Source organism: Nyctibius grandis, chromosome Z (assembly GCF_013368605.1).
Source record: "Nyctibius grandis isolate bNycGra1 chromosome Z, bNycGra1.pri, whole genome shotgun sequence".
In the NCBI taxonomy this organism is placed as follows: domain Eukaryota; kingdom Metazoa; phylum Chordata; class Aves; order Nyctibiiformes; family Nyctibiidae; genus Nyctibius; species Nyctibius grandis.
The window spans coordinates 71,376,473-71,401,062 of NC_090695.1; the positions used below are offsets into that span (position 1 = coordinate 71,376,473).

Here is a 24,590-nt window from a genome sequence, read left to right on the forward strand (position 1 = left end):
TGCCCTGGAGAGGAGTTTGGGGACCTGAGACAACACCTGGTCATGGAACCATGATGTGGAGGACTACCTCCAAAAGCTCCTGCTCTCCAGCTACCCCCATTTGCTGCTTTCCTAGGCTTTGCAGGGCCCAAGTCCTTTGTGCTTGGTGGGAAGGCAGGTCACAGGGGGCTGCAGACCACGGACGGGAGAGCGTTGGAGAAGTGAGGGCCTCTTAGCAGAGCCATCGTCCGCCCTCACAGACACCTCCACTCCTGTAACGTTTCAGTTCTGCCCAGCCACAGTGGCCCAGGCTCCCAGAGACTTCACAGAGACCTGCACAAACAGAGCTGCTGCCTAGAGCGTGTTCCTTCACTTAGGCCACTTCCACAAGCATTCCACAACAGCCAGGAACCAAAGATCTGACATGAGAAATTTGCATTGGAAGGTGAATCTACTCTCTACTGAAAGGAAACCTCATTTGGCACTTAAGAGAGATCTACCTTGGAATGCTACTCCCTCCCCCAGGGACAGGTATTTGTCACAAATTTGTAAATGAAAAGGGTGAAGTTTTACTTGTAAGAGTCACCTTGGTCTCTGGCCCAAAAACCTTGAGAAAAAAAAAAAAGCAGTAGAGAATACTCTTAAGATGACTCTTCCCTATGAAACACAGTGGAGATGTGTCAGACCTCCCTGAGAGCAAACGGCTTTCCTTTTGAGAGAGAGTTCTCCTTTAATGGAGTCATCTCCAAATCCAAGCAGGAGAACCTGCCACATGAAATGGTCTCCAGCTCCCAGAGGAGGTGCTTTCTTGGCCAGCTGCCCTCTGCCCACCCACGACCAGTAACCGTAACTGGAAACCAGACAACACTTAGGGCAAAATATGGAGCCTTCCTCCTCTAAAGGAAGCAGGCTAGTAGTGGGAAGTTCACCACAATTTCATCAGTGTATGAAGTATAATGGTACCAACTTTCTTTTGGTCTACAAGGTGACAATTTATTGAACTGTTAAAAATGTGTTATATTCTACCCTAAGATCCAGCTTAAAAGCCAAAGCTTATTGTTTTGTACAGAGCCTCTTCCAACTGAGGAACATCATTCTTCACAGAATCTGGCAATAGCTTGTTCATAATTAGCATTTATTTGACTTTAATACAAAATACCATTAAAAAGATAATGACATTAAAAAAAAAAAGATTAACATTACATCTTCTCATAAGTTAATTCATGGCCACATACAGTACATGTCTTTTTATATGTGTCTTCATCAATGTTTTCTTCTGGTCCATACTCATGTTCATGGATACTAGTTTGTTTCTTCCACAAACTACTCCTCACGGCACGGCGGAGTTCTGATGAGAAACATAACAAAAGTTTAACATCTTAATAAATCTTAAGTAATGGTTAATGAAACTCAAGCTAACCACCTTTTTGAGGACTACAGATTACAATCTGCTTGCCTGTCTTCCACAAATTTTGGGTGAGAATCTTGTAGTGCAAGAACAAGCTCTGACTTGCTTTGCAATCTTCACCTCATTTGCATATTTTAAAGGCTAGGAACTACACCAACATGAGGTCCCACAGGAGGTTTTCCATCTGCACTAAGTACGTGTTGCCCACTGCCTTTTTTTACACGAAACCATTCAAGGGTATCCAAAAGGGGTTGGTGGAATGCACGGGAAAAGTTTTTATAAAACGCCTCATTGTTTTACGCGACCAAGAGAGAGTACTCTTCATTCAGGTCACAGTAAGCCTCCCAAATGACTTGGCATTCTCTAAGCTTTATGCCCACTAATGGGAGTTTCCTCTGCAGCAGCCGCAGTGAACTCAGTGGGTTTGCAGGAGAGTGCAGGCTGGCAGCGGAGCCCAAGATATTATTGCAAGTGGGTGGCAAGCATACTGAAGAGCAGAACGTAGAGTCACGTGCTGAGCCGAGCCATTCAGGCTGCAAACTTCTGTCACATTAAGGCCTGTACTTGCACTGAACTCTGGCACCTTGGCAACAGTCTGCTGCCAGTCCTTCTGTGCCCCCGACACCAATGGTCAGGACAGGGGTTATTTGCTCAGTCTCACGTTCTGTCTCCTCCAGACACCACTAGCGCAGCCAGCTTGAGCTTCCAGCCTCTGTGAATGCCAACCCGAAGCGAAGCATGGATGCTGCGAGCAGCACCGACAGCTGTGGTAAGCCACAGTGCTTGCAAAGACACAAACGTGCGGTCTTTTTTAAAATTATCAGCACATCTGTGCTGAAAGTATTTTTCAAGAGTTCTACCCAGTTAATACTCTCCTGATTTATCAGGAAAAAACAAGGATAGTGAGCAGTAAAAACAGCAGCTGGGAATACTGTGAACAGGGGGAAAAGCCCATTTTCTACCATCAGTTACTCCACCTGAAGGCTTATGTATGACAAAATTATAACCCACTGCCACAAAAATCCATATTCTCTGCAAGTCAGGAAGAGTAACAGAACAATCTATGGCACACTCTGGGTCACACAAAAAAATTTCACAAAAAAACCATAATGAACCGTCGTTAACTGATTTCTGTCACTTACATCATGTCCATAGGACAACAGGGTAATTCAGGTTGGAAGGGACCTCAGATCACCGGTCCAACCTTCTGCCCAAAATAGTCAGCTATGAGGTAAGACTGGACTGCTCCAGGCTTACCCACACAGCTCTGGAAAACCTCCATTTTGCCACACTGAAAATTATTTCTAAATACCTTAATCAGATGCAGAAACAAATTCAAACAGAACTGTACTGTACTTCAGGTACTGCAGTATGTAAGTTTAGCCCTTTACCTTTAACTTTCTTATCAAACTTCTTCTGTTTCATCTTCTCTCTGCTGTCACGGCGGAGCTCCTTTGCTTCTTGCAATGATTCTTCACTACCCCAGACTTCAAGAGAACGCTTGATTACCTACAGGATGGACATAAATGTGTTTCTTTTTCCCCTGAAACGATAAAAATAAACTACTCTAACTCACAAATTTGATTTTTTCCCTACACATACACAACTCAACCCATCTTGCCCCTGCCTCCCATCCATCTCTTTGCTCTTGACCCACAGACACAGAACTGATTCCACAGTAAGAGGCAACATGGATTTTTACCATCAGCTAGATGTAACTTACTCAGGAAACTCAAACCCACCTCTAAATTTGTGCATATTCAACTAAAGCAGCAACATTCCTATAGAAGTAGCAAACAAGAAAGGACAAGAGCCCTGGAAAATCTACTTCCCTTTCCTGCTGCCTCCGAGGGCAGAGCTGCAAACACGAGGTCACAGCTACAAAGGGCCACTGGCAGCTGCAGCTGCCCCACGCATTTCAGATTAGCACAGAAAGGCCACACACTTCACGACCTGTAATTGTGCAAACCACTGAGGCTGTGATCCATGAGCACCTTTAAAATGCTCTCAAATACAGACCGTTTTCACTAATTTGGACCACAGCTCTTTTACTACACAAAAAAATTACACAAACTATGCATAATATATGTGGCTTTGACAAAATCATTCAGAAATCAGAACCAAAGTTACACATTTTGGCTACCAAAGTTCTACAAAGGTAAAAAGAGGTCTGAAATATGCTAACAGTTTCTATACCTGTAGTTTTAAATAAAGCTTCATGTCACCCCACCGTGAATTATGAGGGTTTTTCTTCACAATGAATCTGAGCACTGGTTCCCTCTTGTCTAAGTCACAGTCTTTAAGAAGATACTCTTCTTTTGCTTCTGTCCTTGTTACAAGCTTATGTTTATCTTCAGGATCTCTGGAAGATGTAAAATAATGATGAGAAAGCTACACCTGAAAACCACATTATTAACATCTCAGTTCCCATCACTTCTAACATTCCTGAAATACAGGCAGCCCTCATCCTCAGTTTTTATGTATGCAAGTAACTTTGGATTCCAACAGTCTAGCTCTAAACTCCAGGACAGGTTTACTGAAATAAGTTTTAAAATTCTCCCATTTGAGCAAACATAGGCTGAGAAGCCTGTTTTTCCAGAAGGGCTGTTCTTCTAATTTGTTATAAGAGGGAGTAACTTAAACTTAGAAGTAGTATGAATAATTTTAGGTATTCACCTAACCCAGATGCAACTCAAGGACAGAAGTACAAGCCTGACACATGGTCAAGAGAGAAAGAATGTGTAATGTGAGACAGCTCAGACCACCTGAGACCATACACACTCCATATGCTCCTAGATCCCAGAAACAGATTAGCCACAGGCAGAGCACTTGTTTCTAAATGCAAGACAGCAGGCAGAAGAACCGTAAAATAAAGACCTTAAAAGATTCTTTTACCAGACAATGAAAAACTGTACCCTCAGCAGCATTTGTGAGTTAATGAAATAAATTACACTGACGCAATCCTGACTGAAGTCTAACTTGAATTGCTTGAGCTGGAACAATGTGCCAAACAGTAAGTGGTAGCAACAGTCATCAAGGAAGCACTGCTGTAAATGTAGCTTTACCAGAACTCAAAGTTCACTGTAGAAGCTAATGCGCCAAGGCGTCTCTGAACATTCAGCTACAAGAGCTACTTAGTCTGAAGGAAAACAGCTCCTAAGGCTCTGAGCCCTCTCCCAAACATCCCTTTTCCACCCATCTTAACTTCAAGAGACAGCACTTTGTCTCAAATGACTGCAGACTGCCCACACCATGTGGACCCCCCTGACTGCTCCCTGTAGTAAGCAGGGGAGCTCTCAGAACAAACTTCTAGCTGTGAGTTTTTTTCAGCCATTCACCCATTCATTCTTGCACTCGTGGGGGTTGCCTGCTTCAGCTGGTTTCATTGCCCCAGTTATCTTGATGGCTTTTGGAGCATTTTCTCTCTGCTAAAGATATGAGCGCAGAGACTGCCTTCTGCTCGAGGTCAAACTCCTGCTTACCTGCAGGTCAAGCTGCAACCTCCCACGAGGTTTCTGCCCTTCGGCTGCCATGCACCCAGCCCACACGTGCTGAGCAAAGTACTAACTTCACTCAGGTTAGCTCACTAGGACAGCCAACACTCTCCTAATCCCTGCTCTACCTCCGAAAGGAGATATTGTGTTCTATCACTTTTTTCCCAATAGCTCTACTCTGCAACCAGACATCAGTTTCCACGCTGACAAACACACGAACTGCTCTCAAGACATCATTTCCATGTTACGTTAAAAATCTACTGCTGTCCCCTATCCTAAGCCATGCTGATGAGACAATGCTGCTGTTCTTCACTTCCGTAACGGAAAATACAGCGTATCAGTCAATTTCCATTTACTTTTTCAGTATTAAAGTTACTGAAAAATGTCTTTGCTGACAGCCTTTTTAATTACACAGAATGACCGTAATTAACCGAATTATAGCCAGCAGTCTTTACATAAAAATAACACTTCCCTCTCCTGATTATTTGTAATACCTGCAATTATCACATGTTGCCCAGTCAAAGTGCTGCATAAGGTAGGAATCCATGAATTCTTTGCCACAGTCTCCACAGATGAGATAGTCAAATTCTAGTACAGGTGCTAATGGAAAGAAATTTTTTAAGGAACTACCGTATTAAAAACAAGCATCTGGAATTGGTGTAACAGGCAATTTTACTAAAATTTGTATTATGGTTCTTATAGTATTTGTTACAGACTAGTTTCACTCCTCTATAAAGTTTTCCAGAAAGATACAGTACAAATTCAAACCGATTATCACGCAATCCCATCTCTGCTGATACATTTCTGTTCTTGCCGGAAGGTTCCCCGTGTTAAGTATTTGATTTCAACATTCAAATGCAGACGTTTCGACTTAGCCATTGTTTAAAAAAAAAAAAAAAAAATTCTTCACATTTCCCCATAAAGTGCTTCATATCCCCCCCTACAGCTTCCTCCGTTCCGGCCCTCCAGAATACATCCTGATTTACAGAGGATGTGCAGGCAGGAACAGGAGGAAGCAGAGAAGGGGATGCAGTTCGAAGAGTGTGGCTAGAGCAGGAAGCAGTACGGGAGCTGCACTGGCATCATAGTCCTCTCAGCTCTGCTCCAGTTTTTTTCCTAGCTCAGCCACACCTGCCTCTCCCTGAACAAGCTTAACGGAGGCCTGGGGCGGTTGGCAAGGTTCGTTTCAGCTGGCAGAAATGGAGGTGGATGGCCAGAGAGCTGCTAGGAGTGGAATGGGGATGGAGCTCCACTACAATCCTCTCCCCAAGCCCTCTCAGCACTGCTCCAAGCCCAGACTCATCCCAGTGCCAGCCATCACTTCTGGATGCATCCTCGACGGGTAGATCACCTCCAGTGTCATCGTCATCCGCTGTATGTTCCATGGGACACCAAGAAACACTTATTCAGGTAACCGAAGCTATAAGGAACATTCCTTTAACAATAACATTGTAATTCTAGCAGAAAATTAACATTTTTATACAGTTGCATGAGCTGAAAGTGAGGTCACGCTGCAGAATATTAACAATACCTGAAACAGAAGATTAATGCATGACATGCAGCACTATACATTTTTAATTGCGTTTGCATTTATAGCAGACTCGGTCTAGCAAAGACGACATTTTATGCCAATTCAGTCCTACTAGCGGCAGTGAGAAGCTCAGTACTTCACATAGTCATGCTCTTACATCACATTTCATCATTTAAGGCCGTACTGCCGAACGTAAAGACATTTTATTAAGACAACGACATTATGAATTACACAGCAAAAATACCTCCAGTGCAAAGGCATCCCAGATCTACTTAATTTATTGTTAAATGTTAGCCCTTCAAAAGAACTAGGGCTACTAGTTGTTTACTCTCTTAATCTGGTGGTGATTTCTAACAAAGAGATACACTGCACCAACAGCCCTGCAGCCGATTCAGAGCAGAACAAAGCAAGACAAAGGCAATCACAGAAAAGAAAGTGCATCTATTTTGGGATCCTTACTTCTCCATTTGCTTTTTGGAGGGAGAATCACCTAAATCAATATGTCGAAACCCCCCACCGAACGATCGGCAACTTGGCGTCAGCACGTTTTGTAACGATAAAAGCTGGCACTGCAGCAGTGCTCTGATTGTGGCATAAACCTCAAAATACCACAAACCGACGAAAACGCGCAGATTTGCACTTATTTTCGTCTTAAAATGCAAATTCCCGAAAGAAATAAGAGAAAATAACTTTTACCGGAGAAAGGAAAAAAAATGCGATACCCAAGGGCACTGTCTGTGTCCCACTTCCGAGGCTTAAAATTCTTCATTTTTAATTACCGCGTATTTGCGAGCCGCTTTAATGCTGAAAGAATCGGCCGCGCCAGAAATGGAGGAGCACATCCCGAACACGCGTTAGGAGGAAGAGGGGAGGGGAAAAAAAGGGGGAGGGGGGGAGGGGAAGGTGGAGGAGGAAGAAAGGAGAGAAAAAAAAGCCCGGGAAAAAAAAAAAAAAGGCGCCCATCCCGCCCTGCGGCTCAGCCCGGACCGGCTCGCGGTCGCCTCCGCGCCTTCCTGCCCTCCCCCGCCAGCTCCGCACACGGCGCCGCCTCCTCCCCGCGCCCCGGCCGCCGCTTTCCTAAAACGGCTCCCGCCCCGGCGATTTTTTTGGGGGGTCGTTTTTTCTTGTGTTACCGGGCGGATGCACGATTTTCTCGGCGGCGCCGGGCTCTTCCTCCTCCTCCTCCTCCTCCTCCAGGAAGAAGCCCCCTCCGGTGTCCACGACCTTGGGGGGGGCCCGCGCCCGCACGCCGCCTGCAGAAGACAAACGAGACGCCGCGTTAAGCGCCGCGGCGGGAGCCGCCGCCGCCAGGGGGCGCTCCGCAGCGCAAGGCGGGGGGGCCGCTGCGCGCGCGCGCGCGCGGGCCCCCCTCCCCCCCATGTGGGGGGAGGGGGGCCCTCGCGCGCCGCGGCTTCCCCCCCCCCTCCCCCGCCCGCCCTTCCCGCTCCCGCTCCCCCTCCCCGCCGCCTCGCGCCCAACGGCGGCGCGGCGACCCCCCCCCCCCCAACCCCCAAAATCCCCGAGAAGGAAAAAAAAAAGGGCGCGGGGAGCCGCCCGGCCAGGCCGGGCCCGTCCGCTGCCGCCATCCGACCTGCGGCAGGGTAGGGCCGGGCCGCCAGCCGCGCCTGCCGCAGTGCCAGCGCCCGCTGCCGGTTCCGCTCGATCTTCGCCAGCGCCGCCGCCGAGAGGGGCGGCCGCTCGCCCGCTGCGGCCGCATCCTCCTCTTCATGCGCCGGGGCCGCGCCCGCCATGGCGGCGGCGAAGCAGCGGAGCCCCGCGGATCCCCCCCGCTCCGGCAGCGGCGACTCGCCCTTCCCCTCGCCCAGCCGCCGCCGCACTGCGCCTGCGCAGAGAGGGAGGCGGGGGTGGGGGCGAAAGGGGCGAGGCCCCCCCGCGCAGGCGCGGCAGCCGCCGCCTCGCCTCCCCGCACCGCCACGCCGGGCTCCGCCCCTCCGCCGCGCGGGGTGTGCCGGGAAACGGGAGGGGTGGGGGGTGCGGGGGTGGGGGAGGGGGCGCGCGGGGCCTGGCGGGGCGGGGGCTGCGGCCTGCGTGGCGACTGGCCACGGGGGGGGCGAGGGGTGCTGCCCGGCCCGGGGGGGCCCGGCCCTGGGTGGAGGGGGTGGGGGTAGGCCGGGGGTGGGGGCTGGGGATTCCAGTGGGGCGAGGTGGGGGAGGGGAGCCGATGACCCTGCGATTTCCGCGCGCGCCGTTTCCAGCGCTTTCTGCACCAACCGCCGCCTCAGACTTGAGCAACCCTGTGAAAAAAAAAAAAACCAAACCCACCGCCCCCCCCCGGCCCGGCAGGGATTCCTGCGCAGCGTCACCAGCGAACACCCCTTTTGTCCCGGGCACCGGCCGGGCCGTGAGCTGTGAGACGGTGACCCCAGCGCTGGTGTGCGGCGGCCCCGGGCCCGCCGGGCGTCCATGTTGTAACGCCCGCCGACGGGGAGCCACAGCCAGCGCCGGGTCGGCGGCCTGCGGCGGGTCCGTGTGCCCTGAGGGCGGCCCGGACCTTTCCTCCTCCCGAAAAGGGCAGCGCCATGCTGCTCCGCGGAGGGGGTGGGGGGTGTCAGCCAGCTTTCGCCGAGCCGGGGTAGTCTGTGGTGCCCCACGGCGGTGGGCCTGCCAGAACAGCCTCCACCACGTTTTCCTTCCCAAAAAAGACACTTCACCAGCAGCATGGCCGCTCTGGTGCCGTGGCTGTACTGGTACCGTGGCTGTCCACAGCCCTGGGTGATCCAAGCCGGGACTGATGGCTCCCTGACCAAAATCCCCGTTGCTACCTTTAATGGTTGCGCGTGATCCACGAGCAAGAGCACAGGGAGAATAAATGGAGCCGTAGCCGTCCTTATTGATGAGATACACGTAAATGGCTTTGTCATGCAAATGTGGCTCTAAGCCACTTTCATATAAAGCCAGCTTAATGCTGAATAGCCAGTGATCCTTGCTTGTCCACCAGGCCGTGTCTGCCCTGTCCTTGAAGCAAGGAAATGAAGACGTTGGTGCAGATGTTTGCTCCCTGCCTCCGTGCCATATCGGTATGACCTTACAGCACAGAAAGGGGGTCTTCCTCCCCAAAGGTCTCTCTCTTCGGTGAAACTAAATTAATTTCCTGCCAACCGTTCCCTGCTGCCCTCAGAGTAGATCCCTAGTGCCTCTCCGTCCCAGTCCCAACTACCCACAGTAATTACCTGCATAGGCTGTGTTTCTGCTGTGCCAAAAAACCCCATTTTATTTCTTTTTCGCTTGTCGTCCATGCTTAGTATTAACTTTCAGCAACAGCCAGCAGAGTGTGCTGTGAATGCTGTGAAAACATCCTGCTTCTGGGAGGTTTTTTGGGGTTTTTTTTTGTGTGTTTTAAACGCAGATAAAGACATTTTAAGTGGTTCAAATATTTGCATGAGTGGTAGGTAGTTCCTCCCGTCAATTAAACTACTTCTTTGTCACAGATCACAGAACCTCTTCCTTAAAAATTAATAGCCAAGCTATACTTAACTGTCCGCTTTCAGCAAGATTGCTTTTCAGTGTTTGTATAAAGTTGGAAAAGTGCCACAATGAACATGTCCAAATACCTTTCACAGTCAAAGAGAAGGGTCCATAGCACAAGGTATTTAGTAGATGAAAATATAAATTGTAATCCTGGCCTACAGGAAGCAGCTTATGAAATGGTACAGTACGAGCATACATTTCTCCAGCCTCATTACTCTCTCCTTTGCACTTACGGTGGAGTTACAAAGAGATTACCAAATACATTACAAGTAAGTAAAATAACAAGTAAGTAAAATAAAAGTAGTTAGAAGCAAAGCATGTACTAGATGACTTGGAAACGTTTGCCTGAAAAGCAAACACAGGTATGTTTGGATTCCTTATTTTATTCTGGTGTCGCTCTTTTCTCCCTTATTCTGTAAGAGTAGAAATGTAGCGAAGAGTGAACTTTTGAGTTGTGCTTGGGAACTAACAAATAGTTCTGTATCATTCACAAACCAAAACTGCATTAAAGTGAAGTCAAGTTTGGGACCCTGTGTAAGGGTTTTAAGGGCAGAAGGACGTTGTTATTATGCAACAAAACTGGAATTAGGATTAAAAGGAAATCAGAAGATATAAACAAAAGCAAATTCAGAGGCAAGGCACTCAAAAAAATTGGCTGTGAGCCGCAACTATCCATGCAATGCAGCTAGTGCTTTATTAAGTGAAACTGTTTTAGAAATGTATACTAGAGGGTTTTTTTGTTTTTCTCAGGGTCAGTCTGACTGGGCAATCACAGCAGAATATTCTCCCCAGCTCTGCTTCTGACCAGAATGAATCAAATACAGTGCTTCTAATTTGCATGGTCATGAAAAGGTAATAGAACTAATAGTTATGCATTAGCAAGTTACAAGAAAGTTACAAACTATCTCATATGCACTCCTCTGGTCATGTGATAATACTCATGTTTAATATTAAATACACATGGCTTAATGGGTGGACATGAGTTAATAATCATAATGGTATGTGGTTTAGATAGTTCTTCAGGTGCTGTATGCCAAGTAATACTTGATATTACCTCGCTACTGGTATTAAAAAGTAGCTGTCACTAATTGGCGAGTGTAGATATGCATTATTTAATAGCCACAGAGAACAGCATCAGAGGGTAGCTGAGTGCAGGGAGGCAGCTAAGCAGTGCTCAACAGCTCATAGCTCCCTTGGAGAAAAAGGTGAGCAGCAAGATGAGAATGCTTGCTGACTATACAAAACTTTTTTAAGTTAGCAGGGGTGAGGGTCATCTGTAAAGAATTGTGGGTGACTAGGCCGTAAAAAAGTAGATTAAATCCAGGGCAGATAAATGAAAGATGATGTATGTGTGGAAACCTAGTCCTAACTTTACATAAACGATAGCAATATCTGAATTGGTTGCTGCCACTCAGGAGTGAGGCTTTGAGTTTGTGTGGCCTGCATAAACACCAGCTTGGTGTTTGGAAAAGCAAGGCATGTTTTAAGGAAAGAAACAGAGAACATATTTATGGCACTCCACAAATCTGTGGCGAGCTCGCACCGTAAACGCCGTGCCCAGTTGTGATTCCTGTTTCTCAGAAAGGAAATACTGGACCTGGAAAAGGACAAGAAGGATGCTCGGCTGTCTGGCTTCATGTCCCTTGAAAGGAACAATTGAGTAGGCTTGGAGTTCTCACTTGAAAGAAATTGCTTAGGGAGGATATGCCTGAGGCCTGTCACATCCTAAGTAACTTGGAGAGGGTGGATTGCAATTGACTTTTTGGGTACAAACCATCAGATTTGCGGTAGCAGGAGCCAGACTTTAAACAAGAGGAGATGGTTCTTTGTACAGTGAACATGGCGGTGGATGTGTCCAGTGCCTTTCTGAATGGCCCACTGGGTACAAGGTGTTTCTCTGGGGTGCAGGGGAGATTGGCCAATTATCTGAAGAGGGCTCTGTTGAGAGTTAGTGAACAACCACCCCCTGAAGCTCAGGAAACCCCCAGAGCTGAAAGCAGTTGGAGGCTGTAGGAGTGTTGCAGAGGAGGTATCATACATTTGCTCTGTTTTTTGTAGAGTCATAGAATGGTTTGGGTTGAAAGGGACCTTAAAGATCATCTAGTTCCAATCCCCCTGCCACAGGAAGGGACACCTAGACCACGTTGCTCAAAGCCCCATCCAGCCTGGCCTTGAACACTGCCAGGGAGGGGGCAGCCACAGCTTCTCTGGGCAACCTGTGCCAGTGTCTCACTACCCTCACAGTAAAGAATTGCCTCCTAATATCTAATCTAAATCCACCCTCTTTCAGTTTAAAACTGTTCCCCCTTGTCCTATCACAACATGCCCTTGTAAAAAGCCCCTCTCCTGCTTTCCTGTAGTCCCCTTCAGGTACTGGAAGGCTGCTAGAAGGTCTCCCCAGAGCCTTCTCTTCTCCAGGCTGAACAGCCCCAACTCTCTCAGCCTGTCTTCATAGGAGTGGTGCTCCAGCCCTCTGATCATCTTCGTGGCCCTCCTCTGGACTCGCTCCAACAGCTCCATGTCCTTCTAATGTTGGGAGCCCCAGAGCTGGATGCAGTGCTCCACGTGGGGTCTCACGAGAGCGGAGCAGAGGGGCAGAATCACCTCCCTCAACCTGCTGGCCACACTGCTTTTGATGCAGCCCAGGATATGGTTGGCCTGGGCTGCAAGCACACATTGCCGGCTCATGTTGAGCTTCTCATCAACCATCACCCCCAAGTCCTTCTCCTCAGGGCTGCTCTCAATCCATTCTCCACCCAGCCTGTATTTGTGCTTGGGATTGCCCTGACCCACATGCAGGACCTTGCACTTGGCCTTGTTGAACTTCATGCAGTTCGCACAGGCCCAGCTCTCAAGCCTGTCAAGGTCCCTCTGGGTGGCATGCCTTCCCTCCAGCGTGTCGACCACACCACACATCTTGGTGTCATCGGCAAACTTGCTGAGGCCGCACTCAATCCCACTGTCCATGTTGCTGACAAAGATGTTAAACAGGACTGGTCCCAATACCAACCCCTGAGGAACGCCACTCGTCACTGGTGTCCACTTGGACATCGAGCCATTGACAGTAACTATTTTTGAATGTGACCATCCAGCAAATTCTTTATCCACCAAGTGGTCCATCCGTCAAGTCTATGTCTTTCCAATTTAGAGACAAGGATGTCATGCAGGACAGTGTCAAATGGTTTGCACAAGTCCAGGTAGATGACATCAGTCTCTCTTCCCCTATCCACCAGCGCTGTAACCCTGTCGTAGAAGGCCACCAAAATTGTCAGGCATGATTTGCCCTTAGTGAAGCCATGTTGGCTGTCACCAATCACCTCCTTGATTTCCTTGTGCCTCAGTATAGTTTCCAGGAGTATCTACTCCATGATCTTGCCAGGCACAGAGGTGAGACTGACTGGCCTGTAGTTCCCCAGGTCTTCCTTTTTTCCCTTCTTGAAGATGGGGGTTATGTTTCCCCTTTTCCAGTCAGTGGGAACTTCACCAGACTGCCACGACTTCTCAAAAATGATGGATACTGACTCAGCAACTTCATCTGCCACCTCCCTCAGGACCTGTGGATACACTTCATCAGGTTCCATGGACTTGTGCACCTTCAGGTTCCTTAGATGGTCTCGAACCTGATCTTCTCCTGCTGTGGGCGCTGCTTCATCCTTCCAGTCCCTGCCTCTGCCTTCTGTGACTTTTCCTCTTCCCTTGTTGTTTGCCTGTGGTGGAAACACGATGTTGGACTGAACGGGTTCTTCATTCGGGCAGTACACCTCTTTCTCTGTGTTCACAGAGAATCATGCTGTAACTGGTACTTAAACACCTGGAGCCGTGTAATAGCAAGTTAGCCTGTGTGATGGGGCCTTTCAAACCAGATTGAATGTTCATCTATACCAACAGTAACTTGTAGAGCAGCTGCTGTATATTTCCATTTTGCCTCATGGTATGCTCATTTCTCTGTGTCCACAAAGTCTTAATAGCAATCTGCATACAGTTGCATTGCAGTTTCATACCTAAAACTAAACCATCTTTTTGTCCTCCCTCAATAAAAATATTTCTTCCATGAGAAACAGATCTAATGAAATCTTACTTTTCTGTGGGTTTGTCTTTTGAAGGGAGTGTCTGTGGAGAAAAATCTTTTTACTGCTCTCCCCTTCTCCCTCTCCCTCTCCATCTCCCGCTGTTTGATGGTTCCAGTGGTAGCATCAATTTTAGCCACATTTGAATTCTGTAGCCAGCAACTGACCAGCCAATACACACAGGCTGTTGGCTGCTGCCTCTTAGCATGACTAAGGCATTGGATTTTGTCCAATGATTTCAAATGCTTTAATGGGAGAGAACAGTTCAATTGCATCCTTAGGGATGTAAGGCAAAAAATACCATGCCCTTTGTGATTACATTTCCATCAGGTTTTTAGTTTGATACACCCATTTCTTACATTACCTTAAATAAATAAATGGCAAAGTATTACTGTCTTCTTGGTGAAAAAGAAGCACGTGACCTACGAAAAACGAAGGCAACTTGTTAAAACCGGAGAGTGCACCTGCTTGGATTTGTATATTCTCTTTCTGAATTCACGTATGACATAGCTCATGGATCAGAGATACGCAGTGAATCATCCTGTTGGACAGAACGGGACACGCAGAGCAAATTAAGTTTGTCATCTCTGTGTGAGATTTTCTCATTTGATCACTACCTGTAGGAGGGGATTTTCATAGTAATGTGACCTGTCTTCACGCTCCATTTATCATCTCCCAATTGATGTGTATAATCTTGGTTGAACAGATAGATAATGGAAGAAACACGTAAAGTGTTGAATGCTTGAGCAACAGATCTGAAAAGAACAGGTAGGCAAGAATTGAAGTGCAAATGTTTAAAGGTAAAAATTGGCATTCCTCCCTGACAGGAGATCTTAACGCAAGTTTGTTATTATTTTCTTGTTACAGGAGATGACAGAATGTGAAATTACAATGTAAATCTCTTTTATTTGCTAGCATTGTACATGACTCTTCTGTTTTATTACTTTTACTGAATAGGACTTTAATATGTTTGCTTTTAATATCAATAGAAAACACTGGTTTCACATCTGTGAACAGCAAAATGTCAAGGCATGATGAAAAAATGCTGCTTTTTACTGTTCCAGAGATCGCCACAAAGCTGACTGCACACTTTTGTTGTTGATTGGCAATCCAGAAAGAGAAATCCTCTTTCACTGTTTTACCAGGAAAATAATCTTTCTCTTCTATGCACATAAAGAATGGGAAACTGTGGCAAAACAACAAGCATGTTCTGTAACTGCGGCATAACAGCCTTTGACGATTTGATATCTTCAACACAAAGACTAAACATATTGTAGGAAAGTAGGAAACTATGTATTTTTTTCTGAAACTAAGGTACTGGGAGGTTTTTCTTGCCCCACTAACGGCTGGCAGAGAAGATGCTATGGAAATAGGTTTGAAGACCTATCTCAACTGTAATGAAGTCAAACTCTTCAGATTTTTTTGTTTTATTTCTAAATGTGCAAGGCTTGTCATGTGTAGGGATATTCGCATATCACATAAAAGGGATGTGTGTATTGGCAGATTTTTCTCCCCCTCTCAATATTCCTATCTGGCCTGTTATTTAATCCATGCAAGAACCTTTCCTGTAGCAACTTAGAAACATTAAGAAATTTTGCCTAATGCTTTAGTCACTTTTTCTTTCTATTAAGAGGATCTCAGGCATTTCTGAGACAGAAAATCAGTACATCGTCTATTATACTAATCTCTGAGACACGAGATCTAGCCGTATGGATGGTGAAAGGCTGAGCATTCTGGAGAAAAGGGTAAAATTCTGCTCTTCCTGAAGTATTTAAGGAGATTGAGAATGTAAGTATTTAAAAAGAAATTCTTCAAATTTCTGCTTTATATCATTCAATGTATTATACCTTTTGGCTTTGCTTGGCCAGAAAGAGTAGTGGTGACCATAGCAATTTAACATGCAACATTAATTGATTTCTGTCTTGGAACAGGGAATAATGGGTTCTAAAGGTTTTAATACTCCTGAATCAGTTGGAACTGTTCATAAGTGAAGGAAAATTAAAAGAGTTCCTGATGCCCCTAACTTCTTTCTTACAGGTTTGAGACATATACTACATTCCTGTGTTACTTCCCCTTCATCTTTATGTTCCTGATTAATCTGTTCAAATCAAACTTTTGCATAGCAGCAGCAAGGTAAGGCCAGATCCCCTACCCACTTATTTTTGAGATTGGTTTGCTGTCTTTCAGAATTGGTTTTCTTTGTGGTATAGGTAAGCTGAACTTTGCCATTAGCTAGAACCCTTTTTAGAACCCTTTTTCTGAAGAGCGTGTGTCCTGGTTTGGACTAGACCAGAATCAATTTTCCTTTCAGAGATTTTCCCTTTCAGCTAAGTTTCTTCTAAGTAACTGCACTTTCTGAAACTCACTGCATGTTGTGCAGACAGTGTCTGCTTCCAGGACTGATAACGCTCGAAGTTTATAGTTATCGCTGAGGTAACAGTGGGAATGGTATGCAGAGAGGCTCTTGCTTATACTTATTCCTAGAGGAACCAAGGTCACTGCTAAATTCCTCATTGTCCACAAGAGAAAGGCCATAGAAGAGTCACCACCTCCAGGGAGGAGCGGACAGGGCAGGTGACCCAAAATTGACCAACGAAGGTATTCCATCCCACACACGTCATTCTCAGTATAAAGGGGGGGATCACGAGGGTCTCGCTCTCTTCTGCTATGGCCGGTGTCTGAAGAGGACTCTGTCCGTTTTCCTGCTGCCCCCGATCCCGATCCGTGCATCCCTGAATCCAGCTCTCGACCGTCGCCAGGCCCAGCCTGGGCCTTCCCGGAGCCTGCCCTGCAGTGCCAGTGGTGACACGATCATCATCAGGGGAGCTCGATCTTGGTTTTGTAGGTATTCGTATATATTTCATTATTGCCATTATTATTATTATACTCTTTCTTGATGTTTATTAACACTGTTTTAACTTTCCAACTCGTAAGTCTCTCTCCCTTTTTTCCTTCCCCTTCTGGGACGAAGGAAAAGGGTTAATAGAGATAAATATATTTCTCTTCCTGACCAGATTTGGGATCTAGTTAGTGACAGGGCACTTTTGTTGCAGGAGAGTGCACTTCTTTGGTTTTTGCTCAGCCAGAGTTTTGATTACAACAGAGGTCAAAGGCTCCCTGTTTTCAGCATCCTGTTTGAATTTGGAGGCTGTGAAAAGGTTCACCATTGAGTGAAAGCATCCTCACCTCTGTCTGGCATCTGTCTGTTCTCTGGTTGGAGACCTGACACATGCAGCCACGAGCCATTGCAGCTGATACACCAGTGGTGCAGCCCCACGCTGGGAGGGATGTGTTACTTTTTCATGAGTCTGGATGTGCTCTGTCTCTAGGGTGTGTCAGCGTGGTTAGTGTTAAACTCAACCAGCTTGGATTTTGATCTGTCAAAGTCTGGATCTTCCTCAAGTCACATTTTTTCACTTCTTGTTTTTCCAGTTTTGGGTTTTTTTCTCTTCTCTGAGCAATGTAATTTCTCATGGTACATTCAAAAGCACTGGAATGCTTTATCCCAATTTCTTTATTTTCTGAGTCTGTCCCTCCTGTTGTCCATAGGGGTGGTCTTCTGCAACATTTCAGTGCTGTGATGTACAACCTCAGCTTCTGCCCTAGTACCCTGATAATTTAAATACTTTCCTTTTATTTTTCTTTCATCATTTCATTAATTCACTTGATACTGTGAAACTTACTTTCTTGCCACTTCTTACCTTTCCCAAAGTGATTGCTCAGAATTACACACTGCAGCAAACTTCTATACAACATAAAATGATCTTAACTTAGGCAGAATCCTGGTTGCAAAGTTCCTCACGCAGGACATCAGTTCCCTTGACTCACAGGTTTAGGTGGCAAATCCCAGAGGACCCACCCTGTAAGTAGTATGCTTTCATGGTAGCAGATAACGAGGACTTTACTTACTAACTTAATCACACAACACAATGATTAAATGAAGACCAGTGTGATACTAATATGGTATGGCATATGCTTGTGCTGTGGCACCTGTCTAGAAGGTGTGTTTGGAAATCAAATGCAGACAAAGCATGCTTGCTGGCTACTTGGCATTCAAGCTATTCTTCCTAATCTTTTTCTTCTGGAAAGACTCAATCCATCCCTTAACTTGACAGTTTTTGATGCTTTTACTCCTGCTTAGTTTAACTAAAGCTAACTTGACTGAAGCTGCCATAGGTTAGTCATACATTCCAACCTAGTACTTACGTTCTGATTCTGCTTTTATGTTTAATGATTATCGGATTCTAATTTCTATATTATCTTATAGTAAATTCTATACTTAGGCGTCTTTAAAAAGTTATGTTTAAATGAGAAGTCTACATGTTCTGTATTGCTTCAGAGAACTGCAACGGATCTGTAGAGATTAGTAAATCGTGACTCCCTTTCACAGTGGCTACATTGCTTTCTTCTCAACAGATCATCTTTATGCAGCTGTACATTAATTCCATTCTCTGTTATAGTTTCTACTAAGGTCTCTGGTATGGAGACCAAGCTCACTGCTCTGTCATTTTTTTGTGTCCTTCCTGTGGGTTTCCTTGACCATTTTGAAAACTGCAAATAAAAGAATTATTGAGCCCCAAGCTACAGAAAGTGTTAAAATATTTTTATTAGATGCATAGCATTTTTGATGAATGAACAAGATAAAACCTTGCAGTTGTGTCTGTTTGACTGATATAGCATGAATAACATACACTGTATTCCCTTCCATATTCTAGTAAACTTTCTGGGTACCCTGTTTGCATGAGAAAGCAGATACACTAACGGCTTACTTAAAAAGGTTTAATTAATATCTGTGATAATGACCACAAGAGGGTGCTCTTGTTACTGTTCCACGAGTGCCGTTGGACTTTTCATCCGCAGAGCTAATGAGACAACTAATTTTAACACTACAAAAATTTAAGTGAATTCGTAATAAGTGGAATCTTGCTAAGTTGTTTGAAACTAGCCATATTTTTGATTGTATAATCCCCACCCAAATACACTTTCCTCTAAGTTGAGACTAAGCCAGAGAGTATCTTCAGTTGCGCAGCTTCACTTTAATGCATTGGTTTTTTACACAAACACAGCTGTAAGAATAGCAAGAATTTTCATTTACTTTAGTTACAAGTCTCACACCTACGAAGTACATATTAAAATGTTTCATATTTGATACAAAAAGCAATAGTTCTTTTCCAAAAAGAAAAATAATTTCAGTGTTTGATACTGCAAATAAAGCAGTCAAGTTTTTGTACTGGACGACCTTCTGCAAAAAGACTTGGTTTTGCTTTCCATCGTGTTAGTGATTTATTCTTGGTTTTAAAATGCTGCTTACATTCCTAACAGGGAGTAGATGCAATGGTAGAGCGTCACTTCCCACTTGACTGCCAGTTAGTGAAGTCCATGTGTTAAACATGATTCAATACACAGGTAAGCCACTTGGCTAACCTGGTTCCAAACACCATGATCAGACTGCTGTATTTGCACACACATGACTAATCTTTTGTGCCAGTTTGTGCTGACACCATAACAACTTCCAAGCAGACCACCCACCCTGCAGTGCAGGAATGCTTTTTACACAATTGACAGACCTTTGGGTTGTTTCCTTTTTATTTTTTCAAATCCTGTTCCTCTGAATCTGTCGTTTATAGAACAATAGATGCAAATAATGGTAGCAACGTTCAGTTTTCTGTGTGTTCGTGCTGCTGACAAAAGAGCATCAAGACTAGAGGAGGGAATTTTGCCTCTGTAGAAGCTGAAGCTGATGAGCTTTACTCCCGCTGTAAGTCACACTGTGCAGTTTTGAATGAAGCAGCCAGCTTCTGGCTGGTTCTTTTTTTCTCTTTCTCTGAAACTGAAAGGAGGCAGCCCTGAGAGGCACTGCAACTGAGACGAAAGCTGCTGTACTGTTGAATTAACCCAAACCACAGCTATGGCACTCTGGAGTCAGAAGTCCAGGGGCTTGTCTGCATGCTGGGACTGCCACCCATCATGGCAGTGCCGTGAAGGCTCTGTCCCATCCTTATAAGGGGCCTCCAGCAGCACCGGGCTGCCTCTGCTGGGAACGGCCATGTCTGTGCTAGGGCTAGCAGCATGGAGTTGCTCTGCCATGTTGGAGGTGCCCCTGCTGACCTGACACTACTCCAAAATGAGTAACTACTCCATTCACTGAAATTGGTACTTTCTGTCCATTTCAGCCCTTTCTGTCCATTTCAGTTTGTCGAAGAGTATTTCCTAGACTTTCTTACTAATGATTAAAAATACAGGTCTTTAAGGCAAACACCTAAGAAAAGTGCATCCTTTCTGTGCACTCCCCAGAGTGAACAGTGGTATACTCCTCTGTACTTAATATGACTTTCAGTCAGCACAAAAGTCATGTGTAAGTCATGAGCACATGTTACAGTGTCCTCCAGCCCCCAATGATAACCTCTTCATTGAACTCTCTATTAGGAGTGTCTAGTATTAGAGTATCTAGCACCACCAGTGAAGGCAGCTGCTAGGAAGATGTTACAAGATGACATAAAAGATTAGGAGCGCAGTTCTAGTAAAAATCTCTGTTCTAGTTCTAGTAAAAATCTCTGGACACCGATCAGAAGCAAGGAATTCATTAATTAAACAGAGTCTGCTCCAAGTGTCCTCCTGCTGGCTCACAGGATCTTAAAGGACTTGGAATCCTTACATTAAAATTGTCTTCTATAGAAAATGGCTCCCTGGTGGATTTTCATGCATTGTTTGTCTCTCTTCATACTCTAGCTCTAGTTGATTAGCAGTGTGTAGTCCAGCTAAGGAGGAGGAGAACCACTCAGGATAAGCTAAATAAGCGTAGCCTTTCTTAAATTTTGGAGACCTGAGCATCTGGGGAGTATCTGGGCTCTAGAACCAGGATTCCTGAGCAAGTCTCCTTTTTCCTATGCAGAAATTTTGTCCAGGCTAAAAAAAAAAGAATCCGGGCTGTTTTTCCAGTATTTGTAAGTGTCTGGTAGTCTATTCAAAGAGTAGTGCTGTGTAACGCAGCAATAAATGTCTCCAAATGCATGGTCAATATCCAGGCATCCTGAATGGCAACCACAACATGTGTGTGCACCTATTTTTTCTGTGTACAATCAGTCAATCCAAAATCACCTGAAAGCTTCAAAACCTTGGTCGATGATTTCTGTGGTCAACCTGCCTGTGCTCAAACAGTCCTGGGTGTCCTGGGCACACCCGTAAAATCACCCTCTGTGTGTGCTCAGTAAATCCAGCATGCATATGTAGTGCTCACTATGCAACTGTTGCACAACATGTATGCGTTTAGACATCATCTGGTAGAAATATGGGAGCCTTATACAAAAGTGTTAGTGATTATTATGTCATTACCCCAACTGAGAGTCTGATTCGGGATGAAAAAAACTGTGTCAGACTTCTGTTTGAGGCATTTTGGCTCCAGCCACAATGTGTAAAGATTCTTTCACAAGATAACAACATTTGACCACCGTTGTAAGGCTGCCGTCTGCACATTGCTGGGTCAGGTTTTATCATTTCTGAGCCCTCCAGCTGCATAAAAAGAGCAAGTAATTTGAGGCCCTTGGTTGCAAAAGGGACAAGGCATTAGAGTTTGCCTGCCTGAGTAGTTAGATCTGGCCCATCTCAGTGCATTCAGTGCTAAACAATTGTGAATTTGCTTAGTAAACACCTGAGATGTGCCAGAAACTGGAGAAATAAGTGAGACAAAAAAGAGGTACATGCTTTGAATTGCTTTCATGCTTATCTTTTCAGTCAGTAAACAAGCACATGGATAGCATCTCCAGCTTCTGCAAAGCTCTGTCAGATGTGTGTTCTGCTTCTTAAGGTTTGCTGTTAGTGACAGAAGATGCTATTCATCTCTTGTCAGTGTTGCAATAATTTGTGCTTCTTTGCCCTTCCACCAGGAAGAGAAAATTACAGACAGAAGGGGGAGAGAGAGAAAGAGAAAAATAATATTGTTATTACTGAAAGAGTAGAGGGAATTTTCATCAAGGAATTTAGCTAAGACTGCAGATCTGAGCTCTCATGTAAGTACCATACCTCCTTTGTTAGCTCCATCAAGTGTCTGAGCCATGATTTTCATCATCTCTTGCAGCCATGCAAAAATTCAGGCTTCTCATCTAAGCTGGCCCTTTAAACTGTCTGTGATGTTAACTGAGGTCCATGGGAGACTGCTAAAGATGATTTGGACTCTGTGTCTTAGGAAGGAGCTGAATCACAGGAGCTGCCTGTTTTTCTCCTGTAGGGGTAACGGGAACCACTTCCCAGTGTCCACTTGATTCCATGCAGGACAACAGGCATAGTGTCGTTGCCTGTTCCCACCTTTTCTGTCTGGACAACAGTGCCTCGGGGCTAGAGAGGTGCTGTAGAGCCTGGTGTACCTGGCTCAACGGGGCACTGAGCTTGGGTAGAGCTGGTAGGTGATACTTTTGTTTAAAGAGTAATTAGAAACAAAAGAGATTGCTTCTATTTTCTTTAAAACCTTCAAGTGCTCCCCAGAGGGCACCATGTGAAGGCTGCTGCATGCAGGATCCTAATGATGACTCTTGACGGCTTCCTATTCTTGCTATGGACAAGGCGACATCTGTGAGATACGTGGGAATTGCTATTACAGATAATCCTTCAATGAGATAGTCAGAAAAGTGGCTGAAGGTGCTTCAGCGTGTGTGCCAGGTACAGCTCCTCCCTCACACAAATCCTCTCCAGTACTGCAGGGCAGGCAGCAGTGCAGAGCTACTGTATGAGTCAGAGAGCTGACGGCTGAGCACCGAACCACCCAAGAAGTCTGTGGGTTGGTGTCTCAATCGCGCATGGAGGTTGTTGTTCCTCTGTCAAAAACACTTACATGTTTGATTAAACATGGATGATCAGCCCTGGCTTGTAAGGCTGGTCACACTGGATGGAATATGGTTCCCAGAATCTGTCAAAGATTTATGTCAGAAGCCATCTCTGGAAGTTTCTAGTCCAAACCTGTGCACCCAGCAAGGCTTAACACAACGCGAGGTCAGGTGGCTCAGGCCCTCTGTTTGAGTGATCAGTATCTTCAAGGATAGAGATCCCACCACCTGTCTCGTGCCTGTCCCAGGGCTGCACTGCTGTCACGGGAAAGAGTTTTCTCCTTGCATCCAACCTCTCTTGCAACTTGTGCCCCCGGGCCTCCTGACCTGTCACTGTGCACCTCTGAGAACAGTCTGGCTCTGTCTGTCTTCTCTTTAATGCTCTTCAGGCAGTTGGAGACTGTAATTAGGATCCCCCTCTGCTGCCTCCTTTCCACACTAAGGAAACTTTCCTTTGTACAAGTCATTATGTTTTGCAGAATGGCTTCAGCCAAGAACATCTCTTTAACATGGTTAAGAATACATTAATCTCCAAGTCAGGAGCTGGCAACAGGCAGCATGAAGGCAGGGCACATTTTCTTTAGATGGCATGAGGCAACCTGCTGATTGGAAGTCACTGTGGCCAGTTTTTAATGATGATAGTAATGATTTAATGATGTGTGGGGATGAGGTGAGGCAAGGGGGAGGTATAATTCTCTGTGAATGATTCGCCACAGTTGGCTGCCTCAGGAGGGGGTCTCGTGCTCCTCCTCACTCAGCATTACAGTTTGGCCCAGTTTGCTGGATCAGGGTATATTCCTCCTGACCACAGCAATAATGGATTTGGTGGCTTTTCTGTTCTGCCTTAACTTTGTCCATCCACTTCTATGAATTTGTCGTGTGGGTTTTTGAGCCAGGCAAAACTGCTGGATCTACAATAACTAACAGTAATGTGTCACACAGCTGGATTGTGTATGGTAAGAAGAAATACCTCCTCTGGCTGAGTGTGAAGCTGCCATCTGCTAGTTTCATTTGTTGCCTCTTTGTTCTTGTACTGACAGACACATGAGCAGTTATTCCCTATTGACCTTCTCCTTGCCTCTAACTACTGGTGGGATCTGCTTTCACTCTGGTCATCTCTTTTCCAGACTGATGTGTCTTGATGTAGTTCGCTGATGAAGAAATTCTTCCTTGCTCCTCATCATTCTCCCAATATGTTTCTGTCCTTTTCCAGTTCTTGCATCTCCTTTCCGAGCCAGGGAGATAAAGGTTAAATATTACTCCAGTGGCATTGTAAGAGGCATATGAAAGAGGAGACTTAAAAGGAGGTGTTTGGATATGTTTAGCAAGGAGGAGAGAATTGGCCAGTTGCTGGTTGTTTATCTAATGTTTTCTCTGGTTGTCTGAAGGCTTCTCAGTGATGTAGGCAAAAATGATGACCTGGACAAGATTTTACCAGCATCACTGTCACCTTCTCCATTGTCCAGGCCCTGGTCCTTTAGGCATCTTCAGTAAAGGTCCCAGTGGTGTTATAGCCATTTCCATGTTGCCTAATTTGCTGCCTGCCAAGATGTGTTTGAAAACAGAGACAGTCCCTTCCCCTGCCCTGAGGACAAGAACTGTATTCTTAAGAGAGCACTTTTGAAGAAAAACTGCTCCTTTTATTCCATTCCCCTCTTTTCTTTCCTGTCCAGAATGGTCAACAGGTACTGTTTCAAGGTGGCATCTGAAAACTACTCTCACTCATTTGCCACTGGGAGGTTAACACAGATTGTACCATGACTGCCCCACAGACATAATCAGGAGATGTGGAGATGTTTTCCATAA

The 24,590-nt window shown here is 45.6% G+C and overlaps 1 protein-coding gene across 1 annotated transcript; it reads right to left on the reverse strand.

The window, feature by feature from the left end:
- Positions 1-1,097: 1,097 nt before the first annotated feature.
- XPA (XPA, DNA damage recognition and repair factor) lies at positions 1,098-8,235 on the reverse strand. The gene is made up of 6 exons (XM_068422740.1): positions 8,004-8,235; positions 7,546-7,665; positions 5,376-5,481; positions 3,584-3,749; positions 2,779-2,896; positions 1,098-1,327 (listed from the first exon to the last, which is right to left on the reverse strand). Exons 1-6 carry the CDS (start codon positions 8,161-8,163, stop codon positions 1,179-1,181), a joined length of 819 nt encoding a protein of 272 aa, XP_068278841.1. The 5' UTR covers positions 8,164-8,235; the 3' UTR covers positions 1,098-1,178.
- Positions 8,236-24,590: the final 16,355 nt, after the last annotated feature.